Raw genomic sequence first — 26,187 nt, 5'->3', positions numbered from 1 at the left:
GTGCTGCGACTGGTACTGCGCATATAACGATGACTCGACACTTGACTCGGTTACTGCGATGGAACATACTAGATTACTCTAGTATTTACATGATATTTCTACACTCCCCCTTAAACGAGTTAAGTGTAGATACATTTAGGACAAATCATTACATTTCGATTATTCAGAAAAACCAGTCATTACGATTCATTTATGTTCAGTTATTCAGCTATTACTTCGATTCGAGGATTGATTTAGTTAATCAATTCGTCTTCGATTGATTCTTCGATCGGTTCGCCCATGATTGATCTCATGAGGTACCTGAATTGTGGTGCCGGGAGTGCTTTAGTGAAGGCGTCTGCTAGGTTCTCGTTGGACGGTACGTACAACGTAGTTACCTTCCGTTTCTCGATAATATCGCGCATGAAATGGTGTCGTATGTCGATGTGTTTCGATCGTCCATGAAATTGAGATTCGACGGATAGAGTGAGTGCAGCGAGATTATCTGAGAGAATAAGGGTCGGTGCATCAGCGTATAGGTACAGTTCTTCAAAGAATTGTCGCATCCATAAGGCCTGGGTACATGCGTGCGATAACGCCATATACTCGGCTTCCATTGTTGACAAAGCAACAGTTGCTTGCTTCTTAGCTGACCAAGAAACGGCTGCGCCGCCGAGCATGAATACATGTCCAGAGATGGACTTACGGTCAATAAGGTTGCTGCCCCAGTCGGCATCTGAGTAGCCGATTTCGCCGAAGCCTTCGGCCGATCGGCGATAGGTGAGGCCGAGGGTCAAAGTCCCCTTGAGGTAACGGACTAGGCGCTTAACCTGAGTCACGTGTGCTGGACCGAAGCATGTAGTAAATTGTGCTAAGTGTGCGACGGCATAAGCAATGTCGGGTCGAGTGCATAGAGCCGCATATAGGAGCTTACCAATGTAAGTTCCATAGTTAAACTTCGGCTTAGCACCATCGAAGCGTGTGAGTTGAACGCTGGGACTTAGGGGTGTATCGGCGGAGAAAGCGTCCTTAAGACCTGCAAAGTGAACTAAGTTGTTGATGTAAGCGGTTTGATTGAGGCATAAGATACCGCGCTCGTGGTCGCGTTTGAATGCGATACCTAGAAAGTAATGTATGGGACCTAAATCGCGCATATTGAATTTGCCAAGTAATTTGGATATGGCGAAGTCGGTTGTATTTGTGGATGTGATAACGATTGAATTGTCAACATGCGTAGCAATGATGGATACGCATAACTCACCCTCGTAGTCTTCAAGGCGGTAGTAGACACACAAGTCGGTGAGACAGGGGCGGTAGCCAATTGATTGGAGTTTGGTATCGTATAGCTTGTTCCACATACGTCCGGCTTGTTTCAGACCGTAAATAGAACGTTTAAGCTTGAGGACACGATTCGTACCATCTTCGAAGTAGGGGATTTGTCGCATATATAGTTCTTTGTCAACTTCAGCATGTAGGTAAGCGGCGTTGACGTTGAGCTGACGAATGTCCCAGTTGTTGTTGTTAGCGAGTGAGACAAGAGAACGAATCGAGTCAAGACGTACGACAGGTGCGAACGTCTTGTCAAAATCGATGCCGGGTTGTTGACTGAACCCTTGTGCAACTAATCGCGCCTTGTAGCGTTCTGGTTCACCATCGGCGTTCCGTTTGAGTGTCAGTACCCATTTGTTTCCAATGGGTTTACGATCTTTAGGGGGTTCAACGTGTTCGTACGTACCCATCCTCTTGAGTGTGCTGACCTCCTTCCGCATTGCCTCCGACCATTCGTTTGCCTGTGGTCCTGCAAGGGCCTCCTCCACGGTGGGGTGGTCGTTTGGGTCGGACGGATCGGCCAACGCGGCCCAGGATTGTTCCAGATGCCCGGTTGTCGCCAGGGGGGAATCCGGCTCGGTTGGAGTGTAGTCGGATAACTGGAGGCAGCCGAATTCGTCTGCCAGCGTACCGTCAATGGACGTAGTTGATTGCGGCGTTGGCGGGGCATCCAGTGCAAAGGCAAGTTCGGACGGGATGGTAGGTGCGGATAGTACGGAGGAGGTGTCGGTGAGTAGGCTGAATGTGCGGTGATCATTGCTCTCGGAGCTGTTGGTGTTGCTAGAACCGGCAAAGATATCCTCGAGTTCTACAGCTAGGTTAGTGACTTTGTTCGAGATATTAGGTGCAGACTGACCGGATGGGGTGGTGTCATCGATGGAGATCTTGACTCCGCCTCTTTCTCTTGCGAGAGAGATGGCAGGGGCGTTAGGATTCCGACTACGGGTTTGGATTCCATCTCCACTACCGGGGGTGAGTGCATTAATCGCTTGAATCAACTGAGTAGTAACAGCGCTAGGGTTGGTGCGCATAGCAGGCTTAGAGCGAGAGGTATTAGACTTAGGGACAACAGGTTGTTGGATTGGTTGAGTATGTGAGTTCGATGTTGTTCCCTCAGTCTTTAGTTCGCTCTTTATAGGCTTTTTATCGCTAGGTAGTTTCGAGTCATTTTCTTTGTTTTTACTAACTACATGTGCTCCCCCTGTTCCAGTAGGTTCGGTTGGTCGTTCCGCAGCGCTGTCGGTTTGAGTCATCTCCCCCTCAGCGGGCGGAGCAACCAATTCTCCCCAATCGGTGTTATCTGCAACGTCTTCGATTGCCGCATGGTCCTTCGGGAACGAGATATTGCGTGAGTGCAATATCCGATTCGCTCCGGTTTTGTAGTAACGCCAACTCTTGCCTTGTACATCAGAGATACCTACAAATGTTGCCGTGAAGGTCTTGGAGTCCAATTTTGATTGATTTTCACCTTGATCAAGTACGTAGCATTTGGTACCCCAAGGTCGCAGGACACTAACGTCGGGCTTTCGTCCCCAGAACGCCTCAAACGGTGTTTTCCAGAATGTACCATGCACTTGCGTGGGTACTCGATTCTTCAAGTAGCACGCGTACGCCAATGCTTCATTCCATAGGAATTTTGGAGCGGCTGACTCGAGTAACATTGCTCGAGCTTTGTCGGTAAGTGTTCGGTTCAATCGTTCGGCGATTCCATTCTGTTGAGCTGAGTACGGGGCCGTTGTTTCCAAAACGGTCCCTCTCTGGGCTGCATGTTCGATCCAATCGTTGTTCACAAACTCTCTGCCATTGTCGAATCTTACTCGTTTTATTTTCTTGTCCTTTTGTGTATTTAATAGTGCTTCAAACGATTTATATTCGTTTAACGTCTCGTCCTTGTGTCGTAAGAAGCCTAAACGAGTAAAACAAGTGGCTACATCGGTGAATGATACGTAGTACTTGTATCGTCCAATCGAAGGGGTGCGGGCAGGTCCCCATACGTCAGTTACTACTAATTCACCAATTTCAGTTACTTTTGCCGAAGATTCCTTCGGAAAAGGGCGTGTGTGGGCTTTTGCTTGTATGCATGACTCACATTCGAAGTTGAGTCCTATGTTATCTTCTACTATTTCCATGCCATTAACTGCGTTCGTGTTCTTGATTCGTTGAAGGGCTTGCGGGCCGATGTGTCCGAGTACTTTGTGCCAGTCGAGCCAAGTTCGACCGGTTTGTTTCACGAGTGCGAGTTCTGTGGGTGTATGCTTATTGTTCACACTGACTTTGTTTATTGTTTTGGCATTTAGTTTCCATAGGTTCCCTTGACTTCTATTTTGTAGCTTCGAACCAAAGGTGATCAGTTCGTTGTTTGGACCATATATTACTAATTGGTCTCGATCCATCGAGACGCGATATCCCTTATCAGTGATTAGTGATAAACTGATGAGGTTTGCCGGGGAACTAGGCACGTGGGCCACATTGGTAAGCGTAATCTTTCTTCGTTCGGTCTTCTCAGGATCAATTAGGCACCATAGCTCCACAGTGCCTCGGCCCAGAATCGGCTCTTTACCGGCTACGCCGGTAACATAATCCGAGGATTTCCTATAGTCGGTGAATAGTCGTTGATCATTTGCAATGTGAGTAGTTGTGCCGCTATCAGCTATCCATGTGCATGTGGACTTGCTAAAATCTTCGCGTAGGTTCTCGAAGGTTGAGAACGCGTAGTCGTTAGTCTTGCTATTTTCTGCAACGGCTATATGCGTACGAGCGTTGTTGTTTCGGGGTTTGTTCGATGAGTTAAAACGTCGATTAGGTTGATTTCCTCTGTTCTGTTGACCGTGTTTGTATGCACCGCCGCCTGGGCCGCGGCACTCCGCTGCCCAGTGACCAATCTTTCCGCAGTTGTTGCACTTGGATTTAGACTTGTCTGGTCCACGTTGGCTTGAATTGGTGCGTACAGATCGGTTGAATAGGGGTTTATTTGAGCTAAAAAATGCCTTTCCGTCCGTGTTCCTAATGCTTTTTCTATGTGCTTCTGCAAGGATGCGTGATCGTAGGTCGTTGATTTCATTTGTCAGGGTACTTTTGTTGTCCATGTCGAATTGGAAACTTACTGACTGGGTAAATGAATCCCACGAGTCAGGTAAGCTAGCTACTAAAGTTGTGATCCAATCGGCTTCATTTATTGAGTTTGGTTTTATGTCGTTGATTCGCTGGAACCATCCACGCATTCGCTGTATGTGTTCTTCAATGTCTTCGCCGTCAGTCATCCTGTGGCTAAAGAACTTCCTTCGAAGATCGATTAATCCGACTGTTCCCTTAACTTGGAATGTAGTCGCGAGCGTATTCCAAGCGTCGGCGGAGGTTGTACAACCTTGTATGTGTGTAAGTACATTCCCGTCAACTCTCAGGCGTATGTTCACTAATGCTTTACGGTCGGATTTACTCCATTTAAGGTATTCTTCGTTTGTACCAGTTGATGTGGATGCCTGAGCATCCTTCCCACTACTGCCAGATGCACTTGGCGTAGTTGTCGTTGTTGTCAATGACGGCATAGTTATCGTTCCGTTAACGTAGCCATACAGATCAAGATCGGTAAGTATGTCTTCCATCTGTGTGCGCCACATGTTGTAATTGTCAGTCCCTCGCAGGGGTGGTATGCGGTGTAAACCGCTCATACCGTTGTTAGTTGATGTACTAGGGTTAGTATCAACCATGGTGAGTATACTCGATGTAAGTAGTATATATATAATTCTATTTATCAGAGGTTATTGAGCGTACAAGCGGGGCTCATAACCTGTAGAAAGAGTTAGATAAAATAGAATGTATTTATACTATGAAAGAAACGTTGTAATAAGAAAGTAAAGACAGTACACGATAAGTGAATATAGAGGTGATGATTAGAGGGCCGAATGGGCCTCCTTATATACCTCGTATAACCCTCTGAGTCATATCAATGAGTGCTGCGACTGGTACTGCGCATATAACGATGACTCGACACTTGACTCGGTTACTGCGATGGAACATACTAGATTACTCTAGTATTTACATGATATTTCTACAGAGCTAAAGATTTCTTGAACTCGACTAGATAGGAATGCATAAGTTCAATATTGACACGCCAAATCTATCTGCCTTTGGATACCAACCTGAATCTGTGATCGTGAAAAAGCAAAAGTGTTCGGTACGCTTTGGAAACGGCACACTGTTATAGAGTGTTCGAATTATTCGACTAAGAATCAAGCGCAGAGTCTAGAACAGCTTACAGAATATCTCCTTGTACATCCTCGAAATCGCTAGATTTCAATATAGGGTGAAAGTCTTGTTTGAACGTGCAGTCATCGGTGTGATCAAAGATTAGCTGTTTATTGGGCATATCTATGTGAGAGAGGATGGCTTGCTGGTAAAGAGTGAGCCTCACATATGGCGGTTATTATACCCAGCCTCCTGCCCATTGTATGCTAGTTAGAAGTAAGTTGTTATCAAGATATGATTAGGCTGTGAACACTCACAGCCCCTTTTTCTCACTTCTTTGTTCCGATGGCGGCATAGGGGGCATAGGGTACCGGTCATATATTGTGCGGAGCCCAGAATGCTACCACTAGTACTCGACTCGGGCAATACCGACAATGAGATTATCTGGTATGTCCGTCTTTAGGCACCAATTCTGTAAGTCAATCCTCACTTTCGGGTCGTATCTTTCGTTAGAGGATAACCGGAGCGGCTATTTACCCCGGTAGCATTACACTGGCTTCGAAAACTAGTCACCTTACCCATCTTGAAGCCATACATGGTAATGAACCAGGAGTCAGATTGCATCTAATACTTGCAAACGAGGTGTAATACCGAATATTCAGAGCATCAGTCGGCAAGTGTACCACCGGTTCGATCCAAAAGTCGCCGGCCGGTCCCTGACGACCTGATTTAGAATGTTAATACACCCGATTCGGAGGAGCAATATATTACATAAGCCTCATTTGGGTGTTGATCCACGAGATTTCGTATTTGTTATGTCAATTCAGCGTGGGGTAAAGGTCTACATGAGCGCCCCAGTTCCAGCATCTGTCAGATTGTCCTATGAGAATATAACCGATTCTTCGGCCAAAATGAGGAGCACACCCAAGGATACCGATGCAGATACTGATGTATGCATTAGCACATGTTCATGGGTACGAATAGCTACGGGTCAGTTTATACTTCGGCCTAAACCTAGGATAGTATCTTACAGGAGATCCCAGACAACACATTATACCCGCCATGGGCTCTACCCATACTCAGTCCCATCTTAGTCTGCCTCGATTCCGCAATTTCTCCTCTCCGTGGTCATAGGTTTACTTTTTTACCCTATATGTCCATTTGAGCGCACCCATAAGTAGCCCTCCGGTCCGGATGAATAGCGTCCCGTTGATTTCCTCCGCACCTTTCAGCTCCGTGTGCGAGAAGTGGCCTTTTGCACGGGTCCCGTACAGTGCAGCAGAGTGAGCAAGCGCCCGCTCTGCTTTGACGTGATGTTCATCTCGATGGGGAACGGTGTGTGTCAAGAGGGTGTACCACGGGTTCCCGACTGGTTCAGAGGAATCGGTCAGAGATTCGGAGTGTTCAGGCTTCGAGTCCACGGTTACGGAGGAGAAGAAGCCCTTGACATCGAGGGCAGGACGGCCACGGGACACAAACCACCCAAGAATGGCCAGGAAGTATGCGCGCAGAAGTTCAACCCTGTGAGCAGGCCTCAGAAGTGATAAAATTGAGGGAATAAACAAGTTCGATGTCACCAGATGGACCCTATATGTGTACCATGTCAGAATGCTAATAATTATCGCCTATGCCAAAACTCACAAGTAGAAGTCTGCCTTGAATTGGCGATCATTTTTCCATCCTCCTATCCCGAACATCAAGGCTACCAGCCAAGCCAACTCTTCCACTCGTTCTTGTATCTCCTTCTCATCCTCACTTGTCTTCCACATAGATGCATATTCTTGAATAACTTTTCCTTCATTATTCAATATATCGGTAATTTGGTCTTGACTATCCTGTGCGCATGCCTTTCCGACTGCGAGACGGCCGTCCTTCAGAATGCGCTCAAGGATTGTGAATGCATGAGTATGCTGGGGTTTCGTATTGGAAGATATGGAGGATAGTGGCGGAGTAAGAGAAGAAGTGTAGCCTCCATCAGAATTAGACGAGTTGAAGTAACAAGCGTCATAAAAGTTCTCATGATCGACTCTGTTGACTGCAGCTTGAGCCAATCCTGAGTTGTGCAACTTGTTTGGAATGTGTCAATAAATCCTTGGCTCAATGTACTAACCTTCCACCGCCATCCCTTCCACTCCAAACTCCGCCGCATGCCCAAAATGTATCAACGGATGCAACAGCCCAGACATAAACCGGTCCAGCATCCGAGCCTCGTCTTTAGCCCAGTTGGCCTCGTGGCTAAAGATAAACTTTTCGAACGTCTGTGATAGCCCATGTTTCTGAATCTCCTCTGAGAAGAAGTTCATGTACGCATTGTAGTAGCTGACCAAACAGATAAGCTATGCGGCTCGTCGTGAAGATGCGATCAACCTACTCATCGTTGCCCAGATGATTCTTCCAGTTCTCGTGCGTGATAGGCCCCGGGACTTGTATGACAAGCGTTGGTACCCTACATGTTCGTCGAAAGCAGCTTGGAGGACATGACCTGGTGCCCCAATTCCGTAGGCTGCGAATAAGTGGTGCGATATGTGGTTATGGAACCTCTGTTCGATAGAATAAGAGAGTGTATGATATGACGATCAAGGTCGCCGCACCCTATCGTTGAAGAATATGTGGAACCTTTGTGGTTCTCGATCAGCAAGCGCCTCAGCGTAGCCGTAGACTCGGGAGTGACTCCCGCATTAGGAGTCGGTGCAGATGGACTCGTAAATGCGGAGGCGAAAGTGGGAGCAGGGAAAAGCCTCTCGACAAGACTGTCGTCAAAGTCCGGAGTGGTCATTGTTCTGTTCTTGCTGCGTACACCGAATCGAAAAACAGGGAATATCGAAAACGACCGAGCTGAGGGGAGGGAAGTTGTACCCCGAACTGAAGCTACAATGTGAATGATGCCCCATGCCGGACAAGTTGCCCGGTGATATATATGGGGATATCGGACATCACGCGAGCCCCAGTTTGCGTATACGTAAGGGGGCACAACCCTGGTGTCAGCATCTGACTAAGGTGTCGTCATTTGATGAATCTTGTGAGCCAATAAAAACGGAGTGTTCGTGGTCTGAATGTATTTCGATCAAGCGTCGTTGGACGAGCCGGATACTGGCGCCGATCCTTCTTTGATCGTTTTCGCGCAAAATGTCTTCTGGGGGTCGCACCTCAGTTTAAGGGTTAGAACCTGGTATGTCCCTCAAATATCTTATAGGAGGCTAACGAGCTTTTCCCTTTAATTATAAAGGGCCGATTTTATGTGTACTCCGCGCGCCACACATTCAACATATAGATGCATCCCGTTTGACTGGCCCCTTCTGTTGAAATATCTTGTAAATACTAGAATCTTCTAGTATGTTCTATGCGCAGTAATCGAGTCAGTAAGTACGAGTCATTCAATGCGCAGCCATATGCGCAGCACTTTACCATATAACTCGGTAGGTTTCTTGGGATATATAAAGGCCCGTACACGAGCCCTCTATCCTCACCTCTCTCTCTACTTCTCTTTTACTGTCTTTACTTTTGTATACGATTTAGTTTAGTTTAGTAATACATTTATATATACATCTATATACATCAGCTTTCAACACCTTCAGTCCGGCGACCCGACACGGAGGATCAGTCATTGGTGAACAAGCATGAGGCAACTAACCTGTAGAAACTATCAAAATATATAATAGAAATTTTTACTAATTATCCACTGGTGAGTCGATATAATGACGAAAACAACTCTAATTTGTAGCAATAAATCGGGAGACATTCAAACGTCACCTCCTACCGAGTAGGGCTACTGTCATCCTTTTCTTCAAACTCAGACTCCTCTGCAAAAGGATGAGCAACCTTGTCTGCAGCCTCTGCGTTGATAATTCTAATCAACATAACCTCCTCTTCCGCTCCGCGTCCAGCGCACGTAAGCAATCTTACCCTCTGTCTAATACAGTGTTATACTGCAGCATAACGCTGTATGTTATTTGGTACTTTAGACGCCTTGCCTTCACCCAAGTCTCTCATAAATAGCTCTTTGACCGCATGAGACTGAGTTGCTGTGGCGCAAGGTGAGCAAATGTTCCTTACAGTCCACTCAACTCGTACTTACCACTTGAAAAACTTGGTGCGCGCAAGGGAATGCCATGTGGCGGGGACACCCTCTCATAGGCTCCCTCGCAGATGCCTTGGGCGTGGAGTATACAAAGTTGGCGCGAGAGCCTCTCACTTCAACTGTCAGCACTAATTTATATACCACATATTGTACTTACGGGTATCCCGAGGTGGCATAGTACTATGCACAGACCGACAAAGGCTCTGCGAGTACCCATGTGCCCTGCCTGGTGCCACATCCCCAATCCAAGTCGCTGCTATCAGCACCCACACGTGGGGGGATCAAAATTCCCTTCCGCACTGGCTTTGGCGCTGATATAATATTCGCAATATGAATAGAAGAAGACGAGCGTTGAAAAGTTGCGAGCAGGAGAAGTTGCAGAGATCGGGCGAAGGTTTTGAATGTTTTCCTTTCAACACAGGTACAAACAACGCGCACGCGCTGTAATGAGGTATACGTGTGACCTAATCTGGTGAAGGAATCTACACGGGAACCAAACTAGCACGTGTTGTGTAATATATGCGAATATAGGCGAGTATATATAGCGAAACAAACCGATGCGATGTATGCGAACGAATGGTAGGTCAAATGTCTTAATTTACACAACAGGACACAGGTCGTCTAAGATTTGTACTGATAACTGGCGTCACTCCGAGCCTAACCTTGCCTGATATACTGACCCCCCTAGACCTTCTCGATGTCCGACTATCCAGCTCAATTTCAGAAAAACTTCGGTGAAGTGATGCGGTTGTATGCACTTTCTGTAACCCCAAGTACATATAAATATCTCCCCCTTTTCACTTCAATCGGGTTTATTCTTTTTATTGATCCTGATCGACCAGAGATTTACTGCATCCGAGAAGCCCTAAGATTGACTTTTGTATGCGCTCTCAGTGCGCAGGGAACTTGATTACCCTCCATTTCCTCAACTTGATTCATAAATGCAGAAACGGTTCGCACCCTCTATTTGTGTCGATTTTTTATTATTATTTAATGTATGGGAGATATATGGCTGACAATCAAAGGGGTACAATTTTTGGTGTATCAAGTGGGTCAGCACTATTACATGCGTTAGTGGGCTGATGCGCACTCTTGGCTTCAGCCTAAGATATTATAGTACAAGCCATATTCCAGAAGGCCTATCATACTGGACGCAAGCTTTGCCCATACTCAATCCCATCCAAGTCCGTCTCGACTCCACAGCGCATCGTTTCCTTGGTCATCTATTTCCTTCTCTAGCTCAAATATCCATTTGAGCGCACCCATAAGTAGTCCTCCGGTCCGAATGAATAGCGTCCCGTCGATTTCCTCCGCACCTTTCAGCTCCGTGTGCGAGAAGTGGCCTTTTGCACGGATCCCGTACAGTGCAGCAGAGTGAGCAAGCGCCCGCTCCGCTTTGACGTGATGTTCATCTCGATGGGGAACGGTGTGTGTCAAGAGGGTGTACCACGGGTTCCCGACTGGTTCAGAGGAATCGGTCAGAGATCACGGAGGAGAAGAAACCTTTGACATCAACGACGGGACGCCCACGGGACACAAAGTACCCAAGGAGAATCGGGAAGTATGCGCGCAGAAGTACCACTTTGTCTGCTGGCTTGAGAAGCGATAAAATCGAGGGAATGAACAAGTCTGATGTTACCAGATGAACTCTGTATGCTCTATGTCAGAATGCTAATGGTGATTGCTGACACCTAAAACTCACAAAAAGAAGTCTGCCTTGAACTCACGATCCTTTTTCCATCCTCCAATCCCGAACATCAAGGTTACCAGCCACGCCAGCTCTTCTACCCGTTCTTGTATTTCCTTCTCGTCCTCGCTGACTTTCCAGAGAGATGCATACTCTCGAATAATATCCCCTACACTGTTTATTGTGTCAGTAAATTTGGCTGTACTATCTTTTGCACAGGTTTTTCCGGCTTCAAGACGGTCATCCTCGAGAATACGTGCAAGGATAGTGAACGCATGGGTGTGCTGAGGCTTCGCATTTGAGGAGGCAAGGGATAGTGCTGACGTAAGGGATGCAAGGTAGCTTCCGGTGGAATTTGATGGGTTGAAGTAGCTAGCGTCATAGAGCTTTTGATACGCAGTTTTGTGAACCGCGGCTTGTGCCAATCCTGTGTTACAAAGGTCAGTTGAGATCCATTAATATATGCTTAGCTCAAATTGCTAACCTTCCACCGCCATTCCTTCCACTCCAAACTCTGCCGCGTGCCCAAATGTATCAACGGATGCAACAGCCCAGACATAAACGGTCCAGCATCCGAGCCTCGTCTTTAGCCCAGTTGGCCTCGTGGCTAAAGATAAACTTTTCGAACGTCTGTGATAGCCCATGTTTCTGAATCTCCTCTGAGAAGAAGTTCATATATGCGTTGTAAAAGCTGGCCAAATCTCAGATAGGTTATGCGGCTCTTCATGGAAATGCGATCAACCTACTCTTCATTGCCCAGATGCTTCCTCCAGTTCTCGTGTGATAGGCTCCGGCGATTTGTACGACGGGCGTTGGTACTCTGCATGTTCGTCGAAAGCAGCTTGGAGGACATGTCCTGGTGCCCCGATTCCGTAGGCCGCAAATAAATGGTGTGAAAGATGGTTATGGAATCCCTTTTCGATAGGATAAGAAAGTTTATTATGTGACGATCAAGGTCGTCGCACCTTATCGTTGAAGAATATGTGGAACCTTTTGTGGTTCTCGATCAGCAAGCGCCTCAGCGTAGCCGTAGACTCGGGAGTGACTCCCGCATTAGGAGTCGGTGCAGATGGACTAGTAAATGCGGAGGCGAAAGTGGGAGCAGGGAAAAGCCTCTCGACAAGACTGTCGTCAAAGTCCGGAGTGGTCATTGTTCTGTTCTTGCTGTGTACACCGAATCGAAAAACAGGGAATATCGAAAACGACCGAGCTGAGGAGAGAGAAGTTATACCCCGGACTGGAGCTACAATGCAAATCATGCCCCGTGCCGGACAAGTCGTCCGGGGACATATATGGGGATGTGGGACATCATGTGAGACCAGTTGGGTAAGAGGGCGCAACCGCTGGTATCGATATCTTACTCAGCTGTCGTCATCGGTGAATTTGGTGAGCCAATCAGAATGAACTATTTGTGGTGCTAGACCGAAATGTGCCTAAATGGATTTTGATCAAGCGTCGCTGAGTCACGAGCTATGAAAGACACGTACTTCTGTAATAATAGCCGCAAAGTTACGGACGAGACGCCGAGGAGACCAAGGATAGTTCACGGAGGTTCTATGATCTCCCTTAACGCCGCGGATATGCGATGTTGTTTTCAAGGTCTATCTACGTCGTAGTTTCACAGGTTGTGCAAGTTGCCTCCCGTGACGTGCGATGTGTTTTCAAGGTCTATCTACGTCGCTAGTTGTGCAAGTTGCCTCCCGTGACTGTTAAGGCATGCCATCGGTCACAATAAGTTGAATTTCGATTTGAGGTGTTGCGTCTTTTTCGTCATACGTCACAGGTCAGCATCCACTCTCAGACGTTTTTTCGTAACGCGCCCTTCTTCTGCATCGCAGAGTTTACACAAGTCTTGCGAACGAAAGGAGATTGATCTAATACTCGGCACTATCGGTATATCAGAAATCAATTAGTGGATTTTATTGACGTTATCACAAACATGATGTCAATTATATATTCATGGTTTGCTCGCGTTCACCCTATTATCGAGTCTCTCGACACTCAAGAGAGTGGGGCTCTACAATAGAGTTCCAATGTCTACTAGATTCTCAGTGATAATATACTTGTATGTCACGCCCAAAACTTACATTCTCTGGCACCTTTGACTACAATAATGCGCTATTCCACACCCTCCACAAGCGAATTTGGCCCGGCGATGAAAGGGTAAACGATGGGTCAGCACATCTTGGACTAGAGCAGACATATGTTACAGAAGCCTTTGCCAGCTGCTTGGTAAGAAGTAGATTCCAAGATTCCGTGGCCTCCTTGAGGATATATTGGGCGTCGGGCATGGAATACCAGAATCTAGGCGAAGAGACAAGAGACGGGAAACCTTTACCCACTCAGACTTGAGGGGCTCTGGTCGAGCTGCGGGTACCTTCATTAATTGCTTGAGAACCGCCGCGAAATCCTGTAGGCTATCGACGAAATGATCCCAAATATCAAGCGCATTCTCTGTAAGGATATGCATGATGTGTAGCTCCCGGTTTTATCGACGTGCTTACGCACCTGATTCATGAGTAACGAGCGCTAAAACACGTCCAAGAAGACTATATATCTCTATACCCAATAGCATTCGAAGCATATCTTCACGAATCTGGTATCGGGTGTCAAATAATGCGCCCTGAGCGGGTAGAGTCAAGAATCAATCACGTGCAAAAAGAGTCGACTGACGAGATGTTGTTAAGCACGTCAAATGCGTACGTTCGAGAGTAACGAGCGCTAAAACACGTCCAAGAAGACTATATATCTCTATACCCAATAGCATTCGAAGCATATCTTCACGAATCTGGGTATCGGGTGTGTCAAAATAATGCGCCCTGAGCGGGTAAGAGTCAAGAATCAATCACGTGCAAAAAGAGTCGACTGACGAGATGTTGTTAAGCACGTCAAATGCGTACGTTCGAGTGAACCCTCTTCTGTTTATTAGCCATCGGCCCGTCTTTTTCTCGATCAATCTCTAGCCAAAGTCTCTCCAGGGCCGCTTTGGCAGCGATCGGTGCAAGTTATCCAATGCCCGGCGTCTCGGCTGCGGGTTAGTGAGCATATAGGATATCCACCGATACATAGTCATCGACACCAGAAGCATAACAGGTGCGAGAGATAGAGGATTGGCGGGATAACAGATCCGAATAAGCTTTGACGACCGCGTGCGTCGTCATCGTCGACAGGAACATAGTCTAATGCTACGGTCCTAAAACGGGCCAGAACCTTGTCGTGGATCCACCGGCTAACCTGTCTTAAGATATTTCTCTCGTAGTACTCGAGTCCGCGAGATAGCAGCGCTGGACCAAGTCTTGGACTTCCAGCCAAAGTGGGACTACACTTCAGATACAGTCATCAATAAGCGGAATTTCTTGCAATTTTATGAGATGCTTACTCAAGAAGATCGGTGTAATCTGTCATATTATAGAGCAAGAATAGAAGTACTGGGAATCCGGGGAGGAGCCCTTTAAAGCAAAGAGGAAGGACAGATTTGCGGCTTCCCCAAAGAAGGTCGATCAAGAACTCGATATCCTCGGTTGTTAATCCGCCAGCATCGGCAAAAACTGACGAAGTCTTTGAGAAACCAAGAGTTTAAGTGTCGCTTCTGAACTATTGAGCATCAGAGTTCGGTGCATAATGTTGTGGCTTCCTTCGCTAATTAGTCGCGTCACTCGGTTCCAAGGATAGTCTGGTTGGATAGTTTTCAAGAAAGAGTCCCATGAACCGTCGTTGTATTATCCCGATACAGACCATCCGGATAAGATGCCGAACACATAGGAATCCATAATAATACTCAAACATCTAGGCGCTCGACTGTCAGCTCGCGTAATGATGGCCTCGAATAGGGATACTCACATCGCCCTTGTGTAGTTTTGCGTAGCCCCGTATCGTAGACATTAAGACAGCAAATATCTGAGAACCGCTCTGAAATCCAACTTTGTGCATATTTTCACCGACAGCCAAGGTTGTTTCGAGTAAGGAAAGAGGGATTAGGTCATTTGAGTCTGAATTACAATTTCTTTTCTCTGTAAATACCGACCCAGAAAGCTTCGATGCGATCTTCAAATGTCCATATAACTTAGGATGCATGGACCCCATTCCCCTTCCGTGTTTGTCTCCATTTCCGATCCGTTGAAGCGTCGTAGCGCCATTAGTTATGGTCCGAGGTGCAAGTACTCGGAGTTATTATCAAAAACGAACAATATGACCCTCAGTCAGGACGTCTAAAATGTGCTAATGTACTCGAACTATGGGAATATAATTCGGTGTGGTAGGTAAAATGAGGCCGTATTTATCACATTCAAAGACGCGTCCAGAATCACGTGGACAGCCAAACAAAAGCCAGTGAATCCCGTTTGTGCTTAACACCCCATCGGTTTGCGTTGCAAGAGTTATGTTCTAAAACTAAGACGAGAAAAGCTCTCGCGTTACTTCTGCAGTATCCACACGAATAACAAACGTCGAGATCCACCCTGCAACTGGTAGCGACTCGTGGGCGAACCAGCTTCCACGAATGTTGCCCGGTAAACTACCTTGTGTACAAGCTGAAATCCAACATGTGCTAGACTTGCGGATTAATACCCATAGATGCAGCCCAATTGCACTACGTGAACCAATTACATCCATATTACTACTCGTGATCCTACTTTTCATACCAGGAGCGTATCTTGGTTTGTACTATTGCTGAAATCGGGAATAAAGGACCCAACGAGTTAAGGTTAGCTTTGGGGACTCTCCATCATAAATGTATACATACATTTGACGCTTTATTGGGTGATGTGTGCCCGTTGAGGCTCATGCCAAATGCATTTTCCCAAATTATGCTTGTTGCAGGGACAATGCAATGCGAACTATAGATACTTACGTAGGAGATATGTGGTAACATACTCGCCAAGTGTCCGCTTATCTTTTTTCGCACTGCCTTCATATCACTCATCATAAGACTGTTGCTATGGCGCACACAAAACAAACCATAGATTCCTATATTAGGCCTCTAGATCGTCTCGTGACAAGGAATCCGACAAAGGCACCCTCCTTCCTTTCAATTGACTGACATCTTCATCAGTCGAATGTATGGCGAGTCATAAATATGTGCTCGGCATGTGATCATAGAGGGCATGAGAACAATCACTACGTCGATCAAATACCGGCAGATTATGGGGGCCTTGATAGTCACATATTCCCAAATTCCAGCGATAGAGTCTCGGCATCGTTTGCGTGATTGATGATTCGCACCAGCCCTGTATACATATAACAGCGGTATCAAAGCCATACTCCATAGCTCCTTGGAATGTCCTCCACAATGGCATCCAGACGATTCAATTCGAACGCCGACCAATTGCAATCGTTACCTGAACTGCGGTCTGCCAATCGCCTCAATGAACGGATAGACACTACCAGGGTTGTCTTTCGAGTGTTTGATTCCAGCTCTTTCCGAGGCTATCACCCTGCTAATGGATTCGAAGCCACTGGGTTCGACAAAACCAGCCTCAGTTACGCTCATCTTGCAGAGGCTCACGTCGACAGAGATAACCGAAATATCATTACTCCGTGGCTGTCGACCTCGCGTCGGTGGCTATGGGCTGTCTGGGACATGAACCGTCGCTCCTATCTGCGCAGGGCTGGCGGCCTTGTAGTCCGACAAGATAGTATTCGGGTCGCAGTATTGATTTGAACGCATGTAAAGGCGGCCCCTTCCCCCCTGTGCACTCCCTGTCACTTCTCAGCCCGAACAGTAAACTCAGGCAATTTGCCAACATTTCTGATGAGATCCTTATTTACGGTCATATACCCCCTAGCGCTATCATCTCGGTCTGGAAGTTCGAGAAAATTGAGAGGTCGGTTGATATCGTCGGTATACCGCGCATCATTTCCCAGAAGATGCCAACCGATGGCTACGAGAGCTACCGAGACGTTCATCACAACCTCGTGACATTCTTTAAAAGCTCTTCATCCGCTATAATATGGCAGGCCCGAGAAGAAGGACAGCGCTGTGCAGATATTGCCATCAATATGTTGTATCACGGGTACGACCAGCTCGATCAAGAACTTGAAGAGATGCTGGCTCCAATAAGAGGCACAAGGACTTGGGCTTACGAAAAGCGAGTTTCTTCCGGTAAATATCATTCTATTTTCTTTAAGAGGAATGGGAGCTCGAGCTGACATTGCGAAAGGTAACGTGGATGGTTTGATTAGAGAGGTCAATGGTATGTCGTGTGGGGGGGCATCCGAACCGTCCAACCTAGGTGTTCATGGCACTAGTAAGTGCTCGAATGACGAATTTCATGTTCTCTTCTGAAGGTCTTGAAACACTCTCTTAGATATGCCTCAACCCTCCAAATTAGGAGGGAAGTTTGTGCTTCTCAAAAAGGGGGCAATCAAATGTAAAAGTCCTTTCAAGTTTTCAACCTTTCCTCGCCTGACTGACACACTTCAAAGTTTGCAAAAATCGTTCAAAACCAAGACAGGACTCAGGTCGGACCAAACAGCCAACACAAAGTAAGCGCCTCTTTTTTTCGACGAACCACTTTTGATAAATGCGCCAAGGCCAAAAAAACTACGAAGCGCCCGAGGTAAAACTAGCGCGACACAAGATTGAATACCTACGCGGAGTCGCATTGGAGCTCTCACGAACTATCCCGCTGGGGTTGATGGATGAGTTGAATATGAGACCGCATGATTGGGGAATCATGAAGATGTGCATGATGGAGTCTATCAATGCTTGGTTGGCTCCACTCGAGAGGAGCCTTGAGGGTTTGGAAGACATGGCAGTGCCAGGTCTGATATCTAATGCCAAAAATGGCTGGTTGGAAGCCGAAAGTGATTACCCCAAGTGGTGGGAGATTTGGGGATCCCCGTCGATGATCGGTAGCAGGGAACGGCCGTCAAATAAAAGATACTATACCTACTAGTACTGGGGCATCGAAACTCACCACTGTTGATCAAATGGTGGGACATTGTGTATTTGTGTATTTGAAGCCGTTCGTTCTCAATGAAATAAATTGTAAAGTATATTAAGTATACAATATCGTTCGTGAAATTGAATGCGTCTTGTGCTGTCTCTGATTTTCCGTATAAACCAATTTGAAATCAAGCATCTTCTGTGGGCCACCTCAATTCATGCGGGCCCTTGGGTGAGGTCTTTTCCGAGCGGAAAGCCAAATCGGACTATGAGGCTTTATTCACACTTCATACTTTTATATAGGTAACATTTAATTTCTTAACGCCCTTCATTTGCATATACCAAGTTCCGATAAACCTATCCTAGTATTATACGCCATTGTGTTCACGAATTTCTTTCTTCGAAAATGTGAGTAGGTGCCATTTACTCCGACAATGTTCCGGTACGTGTGTGGCTATGTTTCTAGTTGTACCTCGCTCTTCTCGGGCAGGTGATGATGAAGAGTAAGTGCGTTTAAAAGCAGTACTAGATCTTTTACCAAACCGCCACTGCCACACATCGCCCCTCGCCCCCAAGAGTGTACTCCTCCCCCATTTTCATGACAAACATAGGAGGGAGAGAAGTAAGAGCTTACCACCAACAATAAATGGCCTCGCATCGCGCAAAGCTGAAGAGAAACCTGGAAACGCTGTGCGTGTCTAACCTCTTGGTTACCTTCAACGACGAGATGAATTCAGTTAATTTCATTTTTCAGGCACCAAAGATAGCAAGGCATACGCTCAAGTATGGCCGCGGAATGTAACCTTATAGTATGAGCAATCAAGCCTCATTTTTTGCTCTTAATTCCTCTCATAGTCACACGTGAATGATGACTGGTCGCATCTGGAACCAGACGAGCAGGGGGCTGAGTTGGCAAGAGAAGCCAGAGTTTGGAAGGTGTACGTAGGCGAGACGGATAAATGGGATAAGGAAGTGATTGAGGGATGGGAAAAGCGAGTGGCATAGTTTTATGCGAGCAGTATAGACTAATACATCGGCCGCTTCAGATCTATGGACGTTCTTTTGGGTATGTTATTTATGCAAGCATTTTGTTTGTTTATTTATTCCGATAACCTGGGTATCGATTGTAGTATTTGTGAGTAACTCTCCAGCTGCCTCATTGACGGGATGTGTTGATTTGACTTCCGTAATGGGGTTCCAGGCTGGATTATTCTCGGCTGTAGTATCAGCGCAAGTGAATTTGAAGATGACTCTATTATCGTAACCTAATCGATCATGATCTTCTTAGATTTCTGATAGAAAGCTCTAGTATGCTCAAGGAGGATCCCAACGATGTCTCTGCAGCGGCACTGGTTGCAATCTCCCAAGCCCTGGTTACGATTGCTACTAGTAACTCATCTGCAGCTTCGCTATTAGAACCAATCAGCACTACCAATTTTATTCCGCCACAGAATGCCGTTACCGTTAACATACTATGGTACATTTCGCTCAGCCTGAGCATAGCAACCGCATTTTTGGCTATGCTTGCCAAGGATTGGTGTTATTCATTCTGGTCTCGCCGTACTGGACACCCACGAGATCAGGCATATCGCCGGCAGCGCAAGTGGAAAATGATCGAGCGCTGGAAAATGCAAGAACTTATTATAGTCTTACCATTGCTGATGCATTTATCGTTACGTGAGTCTTCCAAAAGCGGAACAACTTATTCCTTGCTCACTATTCTCCGGAATTTGAAGTGTTATTCTCAGTAGGCCTATGGGTCTATCTATGGGACCTAAACACTAGTACATCAATACCCGTTATGTGTATCGCTGGGGCCTTTTTCTTGTTTTATATCTGGTCAAGCATAACCGCAAGTATTGTGGAGTCGTTTCCCACACCACCATCATCTCCAGGATCCTGCGTTCTACTTATATGCAAGGAATTTATTCAGCTCTGGCCACGCTTGGATCTTTTATTTCTTTTCTTGTCAGTAAATTATACCTGATCTTCGGGATATGTTACTGCTTTGTTGTAGTCTGTTTAGCGCTAATCATAGGGGGCCTGTGCAGCCTTTTCCTGTTTTTGGACCAACATTGCCTCCAACTATCCATAAAAAAGGACGCCAAAATCGGGGAGCGCGTGGTATATTACCTTTTGAATCCTATGAGCTACGTTATTTTGGGCGGGGACGTATTTTACCTTTGGTCATCCTATATCTATTCCCAGCTTGACCTTATAGTCAGGTATTTCGAGCTAACCGAGGAATTGATAACCAGCTTGGCACTTAGTTGGATTATTCAAAATTGCGAAACGCCAAGCGCGGTCGATATAGCACTTCAGGCAATTTCAGGAGCCAGTACGCGGGTTCCAAAAGACCCCTTGCTGACAGGTCAAGCGACCACGCATATAATGCGGCGCATCGTGTCATGTGATGATAGCGACGCAAACAAGCTTAAAAGCAACCTTTATATACGGAGATTGGAGTTCCTGGGGTCGGGTTTTGGATCGCATGGAGATCAAGAAGAGACCGGGATCGAGGCGGATATTCAAGTAATAGTTTGGGAGCTAAAGTCCAAGAACGAATGGTGAGAGCAACTGTTTTTGCTATGAAAAGACGTATATTAACCGAGCAATTCTGAAAAAAAGGAAAATATCCAATTTGATCAAAGATGGAAGCTTCGTACCAAGCGCAGACAATCTTAAAGCAATTAGACTAGGCAATTCAGCGGCATCTGAGGGTCTTGATTTATTATTACGAAGAACATATAGCACGGCAAGGAGCCTGAACATGAGCATCCAGCTCCTATCTCAGCACGTTGATTCTGAAAAGAAGCTTCACCCTGCCGCGTTACAATCGTTAGCCTTTTCCATAGTCATACATACATCTTGGATCTCAACTGCGAAACTGTTGAGATATCAAACTTGGCTGTGCGCATATAGTCATGTGATTGGAATTTGTATATACACTTCGTAGCAGAAATTTTACTGAGTGAGAGAGTTTTCACCTTACCACCATGTAGCCTGCCCGCTACCTCTCTTTCAACAGAAACTACCGCCCAGCTTGGCTGACTTGTGTGTAAAATATTGCAGCCAGCTGGTTGGCGAATCTCCTAACTCATTCGAAGTTGGAGCTTCACTTGTTATCAGTGTTATATCGCACAGCCGTCTTGGAAGAGGAAAAAGTCTAGATTTGATCGATCTTCAGTGCATCCCCACTCGATACACGTAGCACGTAGCCTCATGGATATATATGTGGGCAAGGAAGGCTTCCGGAGAAATATTTTCTGGGTTGGTTGCCTGGAATTGGTGTGCCACCCCCGTAATTATGGTTTGGATGACACCTCCGACGATTACAAATCACTCAAGGAATGGTGCTCTCGGTACACCTCTATCATGATTGACTCCATGACCAAAAACGTAATGTTCTCGTCGCATCGTAACTCAGCCAGGGATGCATGCGATACCTTCCTGTGGTCGGTTCGCTGGATTTATGATCTTGTCCTCAAATCGGACGCCCAAAATCATCCACCTTTATATATCCCAGAGCCGCTGTATGCTTTGGTGACAGCACTTAACACTTACACGTTACTAGAAGCATCTCATGCCACAATCTGCCAGGATTTGATTTCCCGCTCTAGCTTCCCTAGCCCCAGTACCGCCTTTGCCCAGAGTCTACAGATCCATGTTGGAACGTTGACGGTGCTGTCATTGATGGGACATAGCTATATGAGCGAGATGGAGCCTTCAAGGTCACGACGGATTTCGGCGACCCAACTTTGGCTAGTTGTTCATATGATGGGGCAACGGACCCAGAGGATCAAGAAAGGGTCAAGGAGGGAATAACTCCTTTCCTCCGTAATCGTGGAAAAGACGTGCATCAATTCAAGGAAGAGCTCGAAGATTATATTATTCAATCGTATCAAAAAGATCATGGCGCCGGTTATGATTACCATTTCCATACGGCGACCCGTTACCTGGCGTCTATTTGGAATAAAATAAAATCCAGTCCTTGGGTGAGTTTCCATGAACGCCCGTGTTGTATATTGCTTACAATAACCTCGCATATATCTCAGAGCAAGGGCCATAACCCACAACCAGTTAATACACATGAAGAAGAACTCGATCCGGAAGAAAAACGTGACCGCACAGGTTCGACTCGGCCTAGACCGACTTCTTTGACAGTTTACACGGCTCGGATCGTTGAGTGTATACTTGAGGCACGAGGAACTCGTGATGAAGACCTGGAAGAGATGCTTGAACAGGATCTCAGAGAATTACCATCCAGCCTGCGAGGTATTGCTTCAATGGGCCTATCACGCCATGATCCAACCATTATCCCGCTCGTATCGGCCCAAACAGAAAACGAGCCCTCGTCCAGCAAGATTTTGGAATCTCCCACCGAATATCCGCTAGACAGTGCTGAATACGTGGCTTTAGATATTCACAGATCGCCCAGTTGACCTAACCCACACTCGGATATGGGCAGAGGTTCTTGATCTATGGTTTCTCGAATCGGACTAGTGCATGGTCCATTAGTGTATAATATCAAAGTTGACGTGTGTACATTTCGTATGAAAAATGAACGCATACATGAACGGTAAATTTCCCTTGGGGCAGGACGAAAATGTTTAGAGTACTCTTTTCGAGAGGATCAGGTGCTACGTAATATATTGGTCCTGATCAGCTTCTGTTTTCCTTACTTGATGTTCGTTTTTCATTCATCTGTGTGCGTGTTCCACAAGGCGACCCGACAGAGTTGCAAATTGGTCACTATAGAGTTATAAAATTATACCGAAATCGTCGGCTAAACCCAGTCAAACAGTATCATCAGAACCTATCCATCCTCATGTCTCAAATTGATTACTCGAAAGAAAAAGGCCCGTTAACAACGTATTTCATCATCATGCCGATTCTTTGCGCACAGCCAGCCGAACACGGAAAACAATCGCTATCAGAACCCACCAGAACCACCATCTTCAACCGCTTCGGCATCAATTTAGTTTCCTAGCAAGATTCGTATCCCACCATTAGCCTTGATAAATTGTCAATATGGCAATATTCGCGGCCACTAGAGCTCACGGAGAACTCGGTTAGCACAATCCACGCATGCAATATGGTTGTAATAGGTTATATCACCCTGACAAGATACTCTAAACTATCCACGCTCGCTAACACATGATGCTCTTACTTGGCTCCTTGGCGGATTGGGAAAGAGATTTGTAATTACTAGAGTTGTCGGTATATGCTGACGGGGATCGGCAGAAGGGGGGTGTTCCACCATCCATATGATATTCTATTAGTTCCCACTTTCGGAACGCGACAGAATTTGAAAGTCAATTTACGGACGCGTAGGACAATTGGGCATCGCATGGTTTTGACGAGAGCGCGACGGACCTGGATACGCAGGTGGTTTATGAGCGCACCATGCACAGTGATAGTGGCCGTATCTCGAAGGAAACGACCTGGCCCTATTCATCTGCCGACGACAGCAGTATTGAGTTTGACAGAATCCACAAAGGGATTCGATCGACGACCCTGCCCGAGCGATCATCCAACATGACAACCATTCACTTTTTTTTACCACAGAAGAGCACAATCGCTGTTGACGTGCGTACGTTTCTCACCTACAAACAACCATTCGGTTCGTGCCACCGCGTGCAAAGGGGGCGTGTTGATTGTCCCTCCCCCATAAACTTGATTAATTTACGGAAGCATGACGTAGTCCTAAGAAGGTCACGTGCCTTGTGGGCCGCTTCCCAACTATTCCACGTGTTTTGGTGCTCCGGGGCCGTGTCGTTCCCCCGAGTGCCTCTTCGATCAAATTTTATTTACCCGGCGGAAAGACCGTGGGCAGTGTAATGTAAGCTCAGCGTGGGATAGTGTTGTTGTTAACGGCGTGGAACACTGGGCGATGATACGGACCCGATTTGCATTCCGGATTGAAAAAAAAAAAGTGAATTGAGAAGGAGGTGACAAGCAGCGTGCTTGGCGCAACGGACGCGACGAATATAGCGACGGGAACGAGGATAGGGCATTTTGCCTCGAGGCTATGACGAGCTTCAATGGCAAAAACCAAGGGAGAAGTGAATGCGCCTTTGTAAGGTGGCAGGATGTTACGGTTGGGATGTTCGGGCGCTTGTCCTGGTTGCTGATGGCCGAAATGGAACTCGTGCCAAGCAGACGAGAGTTGGCTGTACGTACGTCTATCGCACCCGTTCCGGTATCTCCAACACTGTGTTCGCGCTCAGGTCGAGCATACAGACACCGGGGGAAAAGGTCAAATATGACTGAATGGTGACCTCAATATGACCTTGAACGAATCAAGCCAGGGCGATAACGCCAGGGGCAGAGCAGACACTGCCACCGATCGAGCGCCGTATTGGTCTTGGCATATCTTGGCAGAGGTTTATAACGAGGTTTGTCCTCGCGTTGTGTTCTCTCTTCAGTTTCCGAAAATTAGCCATGTTGGCCTTTGTCGCGCTCTGCTCTGCGCTTGCCTCGACCACTGCTGCGAGTGCTTTGCCGAGCAAGTGGTACCGCGAAGTCGGAGCCAATGACCATCCGGTACACAAGCTCTTCTCCAGGCAGACCGCTACCGCTGCCGTTGGCTCTCCTGGTCAGTCCTTTGTTCCTGGCCCATTAATTCTTAATTAATTCGGATTATGTGCTGTGTAGAGTGGAGGGCAAAGTTCCCCACTGGCGCGCTCAACGCTACTTCGGTGCCCCAAGCATGGCGCGATGCCTTGAAGGCCGGGATTGACTCGGGCAAGATTCCCTCTACGAGCACCGTTCCTGTCGCCACCACTGCTGGCGTTTACCGCGACCGAAACGGAAAGACCCTCGACGCAGGCAAAGCTCCTATTTGCTCAAGTACCGTAGGATGCAAAGACGACACCCAGATCTACGACGTTCCCGACGGTATTGTCGCTCTCTCCTTCGACGATGGTCCCTACCCTGCCAGCCCGGTGCTGTACAAGTTCTTGAGGGAAAACAACCAAAAAGTTACTCACTTCTATATTGGTAAGTCGAAATTGCTAACGGTATATTCGTAAATGACGCATGCTTACGTGATAACCTTCAGGTTCTAATATCCTCGAGTACCCGGAGATTTTCAAGGAAGCGTACGAAGTGAATCAGAATGACATTGCGGTGCATACCTGGTCCCACCAGCAGACCACTACTCTCTCCGACGACATGGTCTTGGCTGAACTTGGATGGTGCTGCCAAATCATTCACGACTCGACTGGCGGTCGCCTTCCCCGGTACTGGCGTCCGCCGTATGGAGATTCAGACATGCGCGTTCGTGCCATCGCGAAAGAAGTCTTTGGTATGGAAACTGTCATCTGGAATGACGATACCGACGACTGGAAGATCGCCGAGGGTACTCAAACCCTCAACGGTGCCAAGAAGGTTCTTTCAGACGCGTACGCAGGTCCCAAGTCCCCGGGTCTCAATATTCTCGAACACGAGCAGTCCAACACGACCATCAAGGTATTCACCGACACTTACCCTCTGATCGCCCAGAACGGATGGAAGGCCCACTCCATCCCCGACGCGTTCGGCGAAGACTGGTACCTCAACTCCGAGGACAACACTAGCCCCGTTGGCGATCGTGCTGTTGCCGGTGGACCGAATGACAATGTTCCCTCGTCTGACCCCACCCCTACCCCTGGAAGCGGAAACACGACTGGCACCAACGGAGGTTCGAGCTCACCCACCGGTACTCCTCAAGGCCAATCTTCCGACGCCAGCCGTCTAACCATCGGCTCGTCCGCATTCGGTCTCGTTCTTGCAGGACTATTATCACTCGTCTAGACAATTCTGCGGACTTGAACTCTTTCTTGCATTTTTTAAAACCCGCTCATTGACAGTAACAGTGACGTTATGACTCGTACGCTTTTTAATCAATAAACATTCCATTTCTCATCTGTCTTTTCTTCCTCCTTCCGTCTGGGGCATTCTTGTAGAACTTTCTTCCTCTTTTACGTTGTTGTGGATGTTCAAGGCACGGACGTTTATCGCTGTTTGTCTCGTGTTGTTTTTTTGGTCATCGTGTTGTTT

The 26,187-nt window shown here is 46.9% G+C and overlaps 8 protein-coding genes across 8 annotated transcripts; 3 read left to right on the top strand and 5 right to left on the bottom strand.

Annotated features, from left to right (window-relative positions):
- Window positions 1–233: 233 nt before the first annotated feature.
- Window positions 234–5,015, bottom strand: RhiXN_06164 (Retrovirus-related Pol polyprotein from transposon TNT 1-94; the record flags this gene model as incomplete). The annotated part of the gene is made up of 2 exons (XM_043325980.1): window positions 234–3,313; window positions 3,398–5,015. The coding sequence occupies 2 exons, from the start codon at window positions 5,013–5,015 to the stop codon at window positions 234–236; spliced, it is 4,698 nt and encodes a 1,565-aa protein (XP_043181412.1).
- Window positions 5,016–6,629: 1,614 nt separating this feature from the next.
- Window positions 6,630–8,269, bottom strand: RhiXN_06163 (uncharacterized protein; the record flags this gene model as incomplete). Its single annotated transcript, XM_043325979.1, has 5 exons — window positions 6,630–7,080; window positions 7,135–7,546; window positions 7,604–7,812; window positions 7,865–7,939; window positions 8,085–8,269. 5 exons carry the CDS (start codon window positions 8,267–8,269, stop codon window positions 6,630–6,632), a joined length of 1,332 nt encoding a protein of 443 aa, XP_043181411.1.
- Window positions 8,270–9,246: 977 nt separating this feature from the next.
- On the bottom strand, window positions 9,247–9,747 carry RhiXN_06162 (uncharacterized protein; the record flags this gene model as incomplete). Its single annotated transcript, XM_043325978.1, has 4 exons — window positions 9,247–9,399; window positions 9,451–9,507; window positions 9,569–9,690; window positions 9,729–9,747. The coding sequence occupies 4 exons, from the start codon at window positions 9,745–9,747 to the stop codon at window positions 9,247–9,249; spliced, it is 351 nt and encodes a 116-aa protein (XP_043181410.1).
- Window positions 9,748–10,741: 994 nt separating this feature from the next.
- On the bottom strand, window positions 10,742–12,111 carry RhiXN_06161 (uncharacterized protein; the record flags this gene model as incomplete). Its single annotated transcript, XM_043325977.1, has 7 exons — window positions 10,742–11,031; window positions 11,075–11,220; window positions 11,274–11,427; window positions 11,464–11,685; window positions 11,743–11,772; window positions 11,822–11,949; window positions 12,005–12,111. 7 exons carry the CDS (start codon window positions 12,109–12,111, stop codon window positions 10,742–10,744), a joined length of 1,077 nt encoding a protein of 358 aa, XP_043181409.1.
- Window positions 12,112–14,327: 2,216 nt separating this feature from the next.
- Window positions 14,328–15,140, bottom strand: RhiXN_06160 (MYND Zn-finger protein; the record flags this gene model as incomplete). The annotated part of the gene is made up of 4 exons (XM_043325976.1): window positions 14,328–14,577; window positions 14,638–14,816; window positions 14,994–15,044; window positions 15,099–15,140. The coding sequence occupies 4 exons, from the start codon at window positions 15,138–15,140 to the stop codon at window positions 14,328–14,330; spliced, it is 522 nt and encodes a 173-aa protein (XP_043181408.1).
- A 1,393-nt stretch (window positions 15,141–16,533) lies between these two features.
- On the top strand, window positions 16,534–19,895 carry RhiXN_06159 (Hybrid signal transduction histidine kinase; the record flags this gene model as incomplete). Its single annotated transcript, XM_043325975.1, has 5 exons — window positions 16,534–16,810; window positions 16,930–17,358; window positions 17,417–17,503; window positions 17,564–17,741; window positions 19,454–19,895. The coding sequence occupies 5 exons, from the start codon at window positions 16,534–16,536 to the stop codon at window positions 19,893–19,895; spliced, it is 1,413 nt and encodes a 470-aa protein (XP_043181407.1).
- Window positions 19,896–21,366: 1,471 nt separating this feature from the next.
- On the top strand, window positions 21,367–22,586 carry RhiXN_06158 (uncharacterized protein; the record flags this gene model as incomplete). Its single annotated transcript, XM_043325974.1, has 3 exons — window positions 21,367–21,825; window positions 21,849–22,139; window positions 22,200–22,586. The coding sequence occupies 3 exons, from the start codon at window positions 21,367–21,369 to the stop codon at window positions 22,584–22,586; spliced, it is 1,137 nt and encodes a 378-aa protein (XP_043181406.1).
- A 2,002-nt stretch (window positions 22,587–24,588) lies between these two features.
- On the top strand, window positions 24,589–25,941 carry RhiXN_06157 (chitin deacetylase; the record flags this gene model as incomplete). The annotated part of the gene is made up of 3 exons (XM_043325973.1): window positions 24,589–24,742; window positions 24,802–25,146; window positions 25,208–25,941. The coding sequence occupies 3 exons, from the start codon at window positions 24,589–24,591 to the stop codon at window positions 25,939–25,941; spliced, it is 1,233 nt and encodes a 410-aa protein (XP_043181405.1).
- Window positions 25,942–26,187: the final 246 nt, after the last annotated feature.

This window comes from Rhizoctonia solani, chromosome 6 (genome assembly GCF_016906535.1).
Source record: "Rhizoctonia solani chromosome 6, complete sequence".
Taxonomy (NCBI): Eukaryota; Fungi; Basidiomycota; class Agaricomycetes; order Cantharellales; family Ceratobasidiaceae; genus Rhizoctonia; species Rhizoctonia solani.
Note: the sequence above shows the minus strand (reverse complement) of the source record. Positions and strands in the feature narration are given on the sequence as shown.